General features: G+C 40.9%; 1 protein-coding gene across 1 annotated transcript in view; it reads right to left on the bottom strand.

Moving 5' to 3' along the window:
* Positions 1 to 11,588, bottom strand: part of TMPRSS7 (transmembrane serine protease 7) — a 33,046-nt gene extending 21,458 nt beyond the window's left edge. The window contains 7 exon segments of the mRNA XM_055801681.1: positions 1,504 to 1,542; positions 2,447 to 2,640; positions 3,678 to 3,745; positions 6,191 to 6,321; positions 7,077 to 7,098; positions 7,100 to 7,276; positions 11,523 to 11,588. Of these exon segments, the coding sequence (XP_055657656.1) occupies positions 1,504 to 1,542; positions 2,447 to 2,640; positions 3,678 to 3,745; positions 6,191 to 6,321; positions 7,077 to 7,098; positions 7,100 to 7,276; positions 11,523 to 11,573 (682 nt within the window). The 5' untranslated portion in view covers positions 11,574 to 11,588.
* Between the last annotated feature and the right edge of the window lie 786 nt (positions 11,589 to 12,374).

Here is a 12,374-nt window from a genome sequence, read left to right as displayed (position 1 = left end):
CTTTTTGTGGCAATCCATGTTGTTGTTTCTCCCCTGCAACTTCGTTGCATACCAGCACTATGCTTCTTATAGATATCAGTTGCCACCTGTGCCTGACTACATGGCAAGTCTCTGGACATCTAGAATATGGCAGGTTATTCTTCTCCCTTTGCGTGAAAGATACCATATAAGTTCTAAAAAAGCCTTAGCATCAATATTTGTGCTGCACTGTTCTCCTTTCTATCTCCTCTTTTAGGGACCGCTCTCTGGAATACATTGAAACGTGAGATCTGACTGTACTAATTCCTCTGCCCTGGAACACTGAAATGGGAGATGAAATTGCTAAGCAAGTAAGCCACAATGCACAAAAATCTTTTATACAATTAAAATACATGCAAGGAGATGTGACAAAGGCCAATATTGGTATGCTTTGCAATTTAAGTCAGAAGTTTTGAGCAAATGAATGCTGTAGCAAACTTGACTTGAATTTTGAGAAATTATGGGCTGATATCAATCTCAGCATTGCTAAGTATGGCCCAGGGTGTGTGACCCAAAGTCCACCTGTGGCCCACAGAGCTAGGGGATCTTGACTTGGCTGCTCTGCCAAAAGTAGTTACTGAATTCTGAGAAAGCATACAAGCTAAAGCCTTGCAAGATAACAGAAGGGGAAATCACAGATAGAAGTGTAACATGTTTACATCTTAGTAAAGCAAAATGCAGACATGGAAAGGTATAAAGCCCTTAAAAAACCTGAAAGAGTACAACTTCACAAGATGAAGAGTAAGCCTGTGTCAAGGAGTGAGGGAGGCCAACACATCCCCAGCTGATTGACTACTACTGGCCCAGAGACTTAGCGGGTATCTGCATCAAAGTTGATGAGCATACCATTGCTTAGCCTAAGTAGCACATTTTTTCTAGGTACCTACTCCACATACTAGTGAACATAGATGCACTGTACTTTTAAACTGCTTATAAAGTCTCTGCACACTGCCAAAGAACCCTGCTGGGAGGTTTACAATATAAAACCAAGCAGGTATATAAGTAGTGTCTCTTATAACGCTGGCAAAATTGAACTGCTTAAACTAATTTCTGTTAGGGAATTCATGCACAAGAAAAACTCATCATTGACCTTGGAGAAGAGGGAATAAAGGGGGATAAAGGATAGATAAAAACATTGCTATTGTTCAGCCTTAAAGCCGATAGACTTAAATTCAATACTGCCCAGTTTAGAAAAGGTTAATTTTCTCTTCAACACAACAAATAGCAAACAATTGACTGAGTGTATTTTCTACCATGCCACCAGGTCCATCTAAAAAATTCACCAACCAGGTGGAAGTCAGATCATTTCTGCATGTGTCACATGCAAGACTCTTGGTCACGCTTCTAGCAAGTCAGGACATAAATGTCAAGGCTGAATTTAACCCTCTTAAATTAACACTAAACAATATCTTTGAGTCCAAGACATGAACAAAAAGCTTTGCTCTCCACCTCATCTGTCAGGAAGCTGCCAAAATGGTGAATTACCTGTTCCTGTTGTTGACCAATAATCTGACCGAAGACCTGCTGCATAGAAAAAGAGTTGTTGTGAGTCTTCATTTGCCTAAAATCCAGAATGCAGGGTTTAATTCAATCACACTTTAATCTTAACACTGAACACACAGGACAAAACAGTTATCTCAGTGGGGGAGGCTGCCCCAGTGCCTTTCATTTCTGCAAATTCTGCAAGCAGCTCTGGAGGTATCATGTCCCCAGACATCTCAGCGCCCGAGACAAGAGACTGCATGTCGATTAAGCAGCCACATTCAATTGACAGACTGAGACAGAGGTACCCGGGAGGTCATTTTCTCACCCTTGGCCACAAAGTCTTTCTCAGCTTTCAGTTGGGCATAGCTGGTCAAATGAAGCTTGTTCTGTCCTTTGTTCATAGAGCTGAAAATCATACATTTTGTAGCTAACTACATCAAACAGATACTTGAATCCTACATTGCTAATTTCTTCCCCAGACAGGAATGACAGAGGAGCTTTTTAATGAATGGGCAGCTTTAGAATCCATTTTTTATTCTTCAAGAAAGGGGGTAACAAGAATCTCATTTTCAATGGAGGGGCTAAAGTTTGATCCATGTGGAAATATTCTTAACCCTTCTTAACCTTTTATACTTTTGAAGTCACAGACTAACCCAAACCTGAGCTGCCTACAAGGTGTCAGGCTTAGCTTCTGAACATGAACATAAGCACTCCAAGTACTGGAAGTTTTGCAATCAGTGTTCACAAGGACATTTTGTACCTTGATTTGACCTCAAATCTGGTTTTGATTTTCCTTTTCCCCCCGTTTTTTTTCCTTCCTTATAATAATTTCAGTATTAGAAGCTAAAGATTTTGGTATATTTATAGAATTTGCTACTCCAAGATAAAAATGTTTGCTTAACCAAGTGTTTCGTCAAGAATATGGGTATGTACTAGTACCAACCACTTAGTACAATAGAGTCCATGTCAACCGCAAGGCCCTGCAGACTTCCCACCGAGGTCCGGTTAATGATGCTTGTCTGAATGGAATCCTTTAAAATGGCAGCCACACAGTCCTCACACAGCACTTGTCCCTTGGCCTGCGGGTACCACAATACGATCCAGAAATGAATAAGAAGGCCTCCATTGTTGTTGTTACTGAAATAAACAGTAATAAAATAATAATAAAAGGTCCTATAGATTATTATCACGTTGAAAGATTTCTGAAGACCAGACTCTTAACACAAGCTTCTGAAGTACAAATTTAAAAGTGTATGACTCATTTCCACCTTGCATTTAGTGTGTCAAAGTAACAAGGCGTGGTTTTTTCTTTAAATAAAGAATAGCATAAAAAAATAAAGCAGCCCAAAACATGCTCTCTTCACACCCAGTTAGGGACCTTCACTGGGCTGATTTCCTGAGGGCTCCTGACTTTTGAGACCTATGGAAATCATAATATATACTCGAATTAGAGCTGGATTATCTCCTGAAGGTCAAAACAGAAACAGAATTATCACCTCCAGAAGTGCAGAACTCTGCATCACTATGCATCTCACCTTGAACTGTGCACTGCAGTATGTAAGAAACAATTTCTAAACTATTTAGATACTACATTAGAGGCTGTATGTGGTCACCCCAACACCTCCCAGTGGGAAGAAAGACCTTTAAATCAAAAGTACCCCAGAAACTCCTGTTCCTGAATCAAAACTGTATTTTGTTCAACAGGATTGGAATAGCCAATCTCTAACATAAATTGCGCACATAATACTAGAGTACGTGTACTTTATTGCAGTATATTTTCTCCTTCTTCTGTCAGGAGAAAACAGTTTTAGACCAATAATATTACTTACAAAATGTGTGTGACTTAGTCAATAATAGAGTTGCGCTCTAGCAGCATGTTTAAGTGGTTAAACTTCTGTATGACCTTCTTATCCAAAGTCCCACCAAACCTCTTTAGGGACATGATTTCTGTTTACCATAGATTATAATACTGGCAGACAAGAAACTGCTTATATGAGTTTAGTTTGCCCTTACTTTTGTGAAATTGATTGGTATAGGTTTTAAATGTATTTTGCTATAGTACAAGTAGATAGCAAAGAGATTAAGTCATAACCACCAAAAATAGGCTGCTCTTGTGGGCTCATTACATTAGATACTACCCAGCAGAAATGCAATTACATTAACCACAGTTTTACCTGACTTCTGAAACTGTTGACTGCTTATAAAATTTGGAGAAAGAGGAGGTTGTGTAGACCAAGTTCATCTGAAAGAGAAATTGTTAAGATTTAGCATTTCCGAAAATCAGCCACACCTAGAGATGTTATACGCCTAGGCTTTCCTAGGAACGCCCTCTTTTCCACCAGGACTGTGAAAACGCACACACTTTGAGACATACCTCAGCCAAGCTAGGCAGAGCAGCAGACATGAACAGACCCGTAACAAGTCCAATATTCCCAGGAAACATCAAATCTTCTGCCCATGGCCAGCTCATGTGTACAGCAATGCTTTTTCCAAACAAATGAGTTTTGAAAAGGGTGTGCATTCTTTGCCCAGCAAATCCCAGACACAGAAGGCTTCTCTATCCTGATGCTGAAACTTAGGGCCAGTCTTCAGGAAAAGAGCATGTGCCCATAACATTTTGTGTGTTGCTACTAAAGTGCAGTTAACAGCATACATCAGAGCTTTATCCACAGAATCACAGAAAAACTGAGATCAGAAGGACCCTCTGGAGAGCATCTAGCCCAACCCCTCTGCTCAAAGCAAACACCAGGCTCCTCAGGACTGTGTCCCGTTGGATATCTCCAAGAATGGAGACTCCACAGTCTCTCTGGACAACCGCTCCAGTGTTTGATCACCTTCACAGTTAAACAGTTTTTTCCTAATGTTTGTGTGGAATTTCTTGCATTTTGATTCACTTTGTGTCTATTTTCTTCACTAACAGCTTAGTGATAATGTATTTTTTTCCAATACACACAGTCTAAAATACATAGATATGGGAAAATTCTGACCATTTCATGCTGTAGATCTGCCTTTGGAGAAAGGAAGCTCCTCATTCAACCAGTTCTTTGGATGTATGGGGTAATATCAGTGTGACAATAACCTTTCTTCCTCCTGTTCACGGAGGCACACTTCTAAAGCCACAAGGTGGCATGTACTTCAAGCTGTTCAGACCTCATCCTGCTGCTTAATGGTTAAAATTAACGCCCAATGGACTACAGCGGACTATTTTGAAGGAAAGGCTGTAAAAATCATATGAATATTGGTCCCTAATTTTCAGTGTTAGACATGGGAAGTTTGAACAATAGGACCTAAATAAAATGGGTGGAGCTCAATCTTTTTTTCCAGATTAGGTTACAAGAGATTTTATATATTACTGTTACTACCAAAGGGGAAAGGAGCCTATCCTGAGAGCTTCTTCCACTACCACTCTGGGGGTTTCTGGGCCAACAACCACTGACAACAGAGTTTCAAGGAGAAAGAACAAACAAAATCCCAAATTCCCCACATCCTTGCTAGTCAACAGTCTCATCACCATAAAGCACAGCTGCAGCAGCACAAAATCTGTTGGTGAGGTCAGTCAGGGTTTACAGGACAAAAAGTAAATTCCAAGTTACGTTCAAGTAGGAGGTGGCAACACTGGCAGTGACACTTGCTGTCTGTCAGCTTCACTGTGTGACAAAGGCAGGATGCTCTGGGACAAGAGCAAGACACAGGGCTTACAGCAGGTTGGAGGTTCTCCATGGAGAGCAGGGGAAGGACATGTCCTGCACTGGTTGTCTGTTACCCCTGCATGAAAGCACCTGAAGTCGTTAACACGCAGGACTAGGAAAAGTAGACTGTCTGCTTTCAAGTCTTTTGTGAGCCAGCTTTGGGAGGGATGGGGTATGTGGGGGAGATAAAGCTGGAAAACAGGAGCATAAGTTCATATTATAAGATGACAAAAACTTGCCCAATATTAAAGAAATACCTTTTGGTTACATCTGACATGAATTTTTTGTTTGGTTTTTTTTTTAGCAGTTTTCATACTACTTTTGAATCCTTATGTGGACAGAGCTGCATTTCCTGGCATTGAAGTCCTCCTCCCTACGCCAAATGCCTTGAAAGTCAAATTCCCTTTTAACCAAGCTTCCCACCCCCTCTTCCCACTGCGGAGCAGCCTGAACTGCCTACAACAGTGTTATTTCTGCTCTGACTGATGCAAGGTGTTTGGGAAGAATAATGGTCTTTAGAATACCTAGCATCAGAAGGAAATGTATATGTAAATACGTTTGAGAGCTCTAGGGTAATTACAGATGCTTTAAGACACAAGACTGGCAGAAGATACCAATTTAAATGCAAAAGACTTCACCAGTTTAATGTCTCAAAAAGGGCAATCAAGTTTTGAAGGGCTTTTGTAAAGTTCTATTCATAGACCCCGATTCGTGGGGGCAAACGCATCAACTTTTACTAAAAAGTCAAACAGAACTTTGCAAAACTCAGTTTGTGGTTAACAAGCTGAAAGCAGTCAGCTCCCCCTATCCCCAGATAGCCACCCTTTGTACATGGTCTTCCAGAGGCGGGGGGGGGGGGGGGGGGGGGGGGGGGGGGGGAGGAGGAGAAAAAAAAAACCAAAAGAGAACGCCACGGTAGACTCAATGGCACCTGAAAGTTGCACCTCTCGTTCACAGCTCTGATCTTTTTGTTAGCCAAGCAGGCCCACTCATCTTACCACATGCTGCACGTTCTGTGCCACAGAGAGGAATTCTTTTGACTCCTTCTGCCTATATTCTGGGAGAAATTCTATGTTGGCAACACGAAACAGTCCAACAAAATACAATGCATCTTTGTTTGCTGCCTGAACTGCAAGAAAAAAAAAGAAGACAGTTAGCCTCCTTTTTTTTTTTCTTTACCTTTTTAATAACAATGATTTTTTTTTTTATTAAATTCTAAACCAAATGAACCTATGCAGCCTTACAGCGGAAATGACTACCAAAAGAAACTCTGTTTTCACAGCCAAACCATTCTAGAGTACCACAATGCAGTTAATTGAGCACCCGTTTCCTACACACAAGGCAAGATGCCACCATATAAATGAACCAGCACGATGAAGCTGGCAGCCTGCTGAACCAGCAACATCCAGATTCTGGAGCATCCCAATGGAATCTGAAGCAGTATTAGCATCAGAGGTCTAAAGAGGAGAACATAGCTTTTACCGCCCAGTTAGATACAACTGCATTTTACTCCCCTTGAATTTCTCTAAGTCTGTTCTGCATGAGAGACAAAGGACTTGCTTGACCTTTGTCAGGTAAGCAGAAGGCCAAAAAACCACAAAGTAAAAATTTCCAAGGAATCAAGCTCATCAGAACTCTCAGATCTGTGCAATTAGCTAGCACATAAAATAGGTTTTGCATAACACTTGAGAAAAAGTCACACTTCCTAAAGGCAGCAGCTATGCCTGCTCTTGTAATTACTTGTTAAGTTTTAACAAAGATACCCAGAAGTGTTCCATGTTTATTTTAGAAACAGCCTTCAGGACAAGTGAGATCCTAAACCCAGCTGAAAGTGTTATTGGGGACAGTGATGTATGAAATTGGCATCAGCTGTCAGCAACTCACCAATGAAGAGCCACAATAACGTCCCAGGTTACAACTCCTAAAATGAATAGAATGAGGGTAAAAAGAATTATTTTGTTTTGAAAATTCCACAGCAACTTATCTTTTTTCTTCAATTTCAATCTGCCGTGTTTTTTCATTGCCAGAATCCTTTTTGCCAACTTATCTTCTGCAGCCACCATTTGGACTGAGATGTTGGCTACCTAGAAGAAGGTGAAAGACAACAAAAAACGTGGAACATTTCTACAGCAATTGACTGGCCAATAACTAGAACAGTTTCCTACACGTATTTGTTACTGCATATACACAACTATAGTTAACTTAGTAGCAGTTTAAAACCCCGGTCAGAAAGTAAGGTCCTTTTCTTCCAGACACTTGCTGATATAACACAGAGTCAGTCCCTATTGTATAAGGATGTAAAACCACAATGTACCCTAGGGTGACAGCTCGCTATGACACAGCTACCCAGCATTAGCCATCCAAATGAATGCTAATATCCTTGTGCACCTTTCATTAGTGTAGAATTACCCCTCTTTAGTCCAAAGGGTAGACAACGCTGAATTACCTTGCGCTGTCTGCATCTGAGATGTATACACAGATGAGCACTGCAGAACAGCACCAGCAGCTTGGTAACATAACCTAGCAGAGCGTCTCATGACCCCAAATAATTGCTATGCTTACGCAGGTTTGGTGTGGAAGCAGATACACCTTCAGCCATTCATGCCCTTTGTGGGAAGCGGGAGTGATGTTCAAATAGTCAGTCCTTTTTCCAATACTATGGCTTGTCATTTCCCTCCTAAAGAATATGCCACACCGCCATTCTTTCCTCCCAGCCTATGTTCAAAAATTCACTGCTGTTCAAAAAACAAAAAGCTACTTTTTTTCTCAGACCAGAACTACCCCAAAACAAGCTGGCTCAACCCATTCATTTCTCAGAAAAACTCTGCACTTCCTTTCAGGATGAGGAGCAGTGGTACAGAAGTCCTTGTCCTACATGTCCAGCTCCCCCGGGAAGCTCCCTCCAGTGAACCAGAGGACACAGCATGGATCTTGCTGGGATGGGACCTGGACAAAGTCATCACCTGGATATCCAGACCCTTGCCAGTTTATTTTAAACTACTGTCTCAGATTTTTTAAAACTAGAATCAAAATATCTCCCTGACCATCTATCTAGGTACAAAAGGTTACTACATGACCATTTTTGCGTTTACAAGGAGCAGTTTCTACATTCTGTAAGTATCTTATCTGTCTACAGTCTGGTCTGGTAAATCTGTTTATACCAGACACTCCCCCAGGCATTTTCCTCTGCAGGAGATAATCAACACATTTAAGCACACAAATAAATGTCTATCAGTTGCTGCAGGCATGGCAAGAGCTGCCTGGGAACCCCTGGGACTTCATAAAATCCCCACTTTAAGAGCTCTTGTGACAGTCAAACGCTCAGTTGCAAGGTCAGCGAGAGGTTCAGTCACCTTCTCTCAGTCAGCGCATCATCTCATCTATGCAGAAGTTACCTGGTGAGTTCCTGGACCACTCAGGGCACTATGACCAAGTGCACTGGCTGCAAACACAGACACAGCTGTGATACCCAGCTGCACCAGAATTAGAACCATAAAAAAACGCCCTTTAATGTCCTCCTTACATCACAACTATAACAGAAGTTCCATAATATTGCCTCAACAATAAAGAACACTCAGAACAAAATTTCCAAACACATGTTGATGCTAGTGAGAGGGAAGCTGTCAAGAGGCTGCCTTAGAAAGCTGTGAGCTCTCCGTGACTGACGGTGTGAACACACACACACACGGCAGCAATCAGCAGCAAGAGTTTCAGTGGGAAGTCTTCTATGAAGCACAAAACAGGCTTTGAGACGAAAAGACCTGGCTCAGGAGCTCATATATGCAAAGATGATACTGAACTACATCATTTTAAAGTTGAAGACCAAAGTGAAAAAAGACCTTTTCCCTTGTCTTTGGAATAGCTTGATTCATTTTAAGGGCATCTTCAAAGTGGGTCTCCCCACCTCACAGCTGATTTTATGCCATTGGTGGGCTAGGACTGCTCAGAGGTACATCATTCCTCATCAATGCAAGCCAAGAACCTCTCACAAAGACCAAGGCTAACTGGTCTGTATCTGTACCTGGAGCACATCACCCTCACTCTGCTGAGGTAGGCAGCCAGGAGAAAGGCTGCAACAAGCTGCCAGGCTATTTACCATCATCACATTCTTTGAAGCCTCTCAGAAGGTACACTGCAAGGACATGTGGCCTGTTATAGACTAAAAAGTGTGCACACAAAGCTCGTTTTTCAACACTATTAACTGTATTTCACTTGAGGAAAGAGAAGGCTATGAAAGTCGGTAAGTACCCAGCTAAGAACTGCACTCCAAGTTATCCATGTAGGATGCTAAGCTGGATACAGTGGCTACAAAAACTATGTGCTGATGGAGCTTGACAGCCAGAAAATGACAAGCATAACTACTAGACATTTGCAAAAGTGGTGCTGGGAAATGATCTACACTAAGTGGTTGTTTCCTTCTGCCCAATACTAGTAGAGCCACATCTGAAGTATTGTGTCCAGTTTGGGGCCCACTGGTATAACAGAGATGTTGGTAAACCGGAGTGATTCCGGGGAAGGGCCACCAAGAGGCAAGGTGCTGGAGGAGATGATGTACAGCAAAAAGCTAAGAGCCCTGAGGTTGTTTATCTGGAGACAAGAAGGCAGGGTAAATCTAATTATAGATTTCCCTGTCTAAAGTAGGTCAGGGAGAAGACAGCCACACTTTTCTCACCAACGTGCAGTGAGGACACAGCCACAACAGTAACACACGGCAGCAGGGGAAACTCCAGCCAGACAGCTCAGAGGGTGGGAATGTATTTCACCATGATGGCCATGCACCTCAGCCACAGCGGGCCAGGGAACCTCCATCCCTGGAGGTATTAAAAACTCAGTGGGATAACGCCCCAAGAATTCTGTTCTGACTTTGTTGTTAGCCCAGGGTTTTTTTTCCTAAATTTGAAAATCTTCAAAAGTCCCCACCAGTGTAAATGTTTCTGATTCTCCGATACTGTGCCCTGGTAATAGTTTCAAAAAAAGAGCTCTCTGTATCCTCACAGAGGAGCACAAGCAACATCACCACAAATATCCTGCCAGTCCCGTAGTCAAATACAATGGCTAGCAACCCTTCACTTCAAAGTTGAGAATGTTCAAAGATGAGAATGAAAATTAGTAATAAGTAATAATGAACAATAAGACCCAGTAGCACACTTTACAATTTCCTCAAACAAAATGTGGGAACTGGAAGATTTCAGACTCATACCTTCTACCTGGGCAATTAACTGCACTTGTTTTGCATGTTCCCGATTTTGCCCAGGACTCAGTTTTCTCATCTTCTGTATTTTTTCAAAACCTTATTGAGTACATTTCTGTTTAAGGATGAAAACCAAATTGCCTCTTTGTTTGTTTAAAGCTCTGCTCTGTCATGTGAAGTTCCCTTACACACTCAGGTGTTCAATAGGACACCTTGGCACAGCCCAATGAATGCTCGGTCCTGACATCTGAAATTTGGACCACTTTGATCAAACATTCCCCCAATAATATTTTATATTTAAAATTTCCCATGCTGTTCCTTTTTGTAGCAGAAAGATTTATTCTTGAAAATTAGATCCCGTCAAGGATCATTAAAGACTGCTCAAGATTGACACCACTAGGTCCATAAGTATGCACTTGAAACAGCCAACGTCTCCATTGCATCTACTGCAATTATAACCTTGTTTAAAGAAAACACACTTCATATATCATGGCTTGCATGGCAGAGTTCTCTGTTACTCGGGATTCAAAAGAATACTGAAAGCTATGTGCTACATTTTAAAGATTTCCCAAGGCCATACTAGTTTACCATAAAAACTTTATAGTAAGAAAACCAAAGTTAAGCTGTTCCCTCAATAAGGATGACAGTTCTTCACTCAGCTTTCCTCTCTGCTGCAACCTACTTCTTGTAGTCTAGAATTGGTTTCCAGCTAAAGCTGCAATTTGACTATCACCATACGCTAAATTATTTAATTACTTCTTTGTCATGAGTTAATTTTCATGCAGTAATCCCCCTCTGTATCTTCTCAGGGTAAACCAAAACACTTTACCTACTTTAATGGTGCCTTTCCTGCCTAGAAACGGATTTGGTTTTGGAAAAACATGCTGCCATGACACCAATATAAGCTTTTCATAGTGTCACACTGGCATGCTCATTACTTCACTTGTCTAAAAATACATGTTACTAGCAATCTGAAAACAAATATACATATGTTGGCATTTTCAGATTGAGTTATAAAACAGAAAATTCTACCAAATCTAACTGTGATTTTAAGTTTAATACTTGGAAAACTAGATCAGAAGAGATCTAACAGCATCAAGAGGTGTATGAAATCAAGAATGCTTAAGTCACCTACTTACACTTAGTTCATCTTCAGGTTTAGTTGCTGGGTGATCATTTTTTTCATCCATTCCAGCAGAATTAATTTTATTGCTTGTCCAAGCTGAAAAAGAGCTTTGCACGTTTTCTCAGGCACTACTTCTACCTCTGAAGCTGAAGACAGCTAACAGCAGTGTCCAGGACCAAAGCAGGCATCAATTTACTTTGATGAGTTTCCAGTTGTAATCTCATCTGCCCTATTGCTCCTTTGTGAATATTGGAACGATGCTATCATGTAACTTTAGACATCAGACTGAATAAAATCGGTTTTTCAGTCTTTTTAAGCTCCAACTTGTTAAAACAGAAAATCACAGTGCTAAAATCTATATATCATTAAAACATCACAACATTATCTGCCACAAACAAGAAAAGTAGCAAATAAAATGTAAATACGTGAGCAAAATCATGTAACTAAAAGAAGGAAAATAAATGTAAGCACCTTGAGTAAGAGTGCTGCAAATAGCAGATAACTGTAAACCAAGAAGAGCATTTTGACTTTTTTCTAGAATTTTGTAACGTACCTTTTAACACTCAAATTTGGTTATTTTATTGTAACTGAGAAATAAACTACTCCAGGCAACATATTTTGTATTGTTACAATAGATCAGGCTTCAGACTGAGAACCCTTTCTGTAATCAGACGCAGGAAGTCACTTGTACCATAACAGTTCCATCCTATTTTCTTTGGTGATTAAATATTTATAGAGGATGTAAAACAGTACTTTCCTCAATGGATGCTAACTATAGAGCTGTCTTTACTTTTAGGTGATTATCAATCTCAATGCCTTCCTTGGGTCAACTTCAGAACTGGCACTGGAGAAATGCCAAACTTTA

The sequence above is a fragment of the Falco peregrinus genome, chromosome 4 (assembly GCF_023634155.1).
Source record: "Falco peregrinus isolate bFalPer1 chromosome 4, bFalPer1.pri, whole genome shotgun sequence".
NCBI classification, from domain to species: domain Eukaryota; kingdom Metazoa; phylum Chordata; class Aves; order Falconiformes; family Falconidae; genus Falco; species Falco peregrinus.
This window is presented reverse-complemented; position numbering and strand designations above follow the sequence as displayed.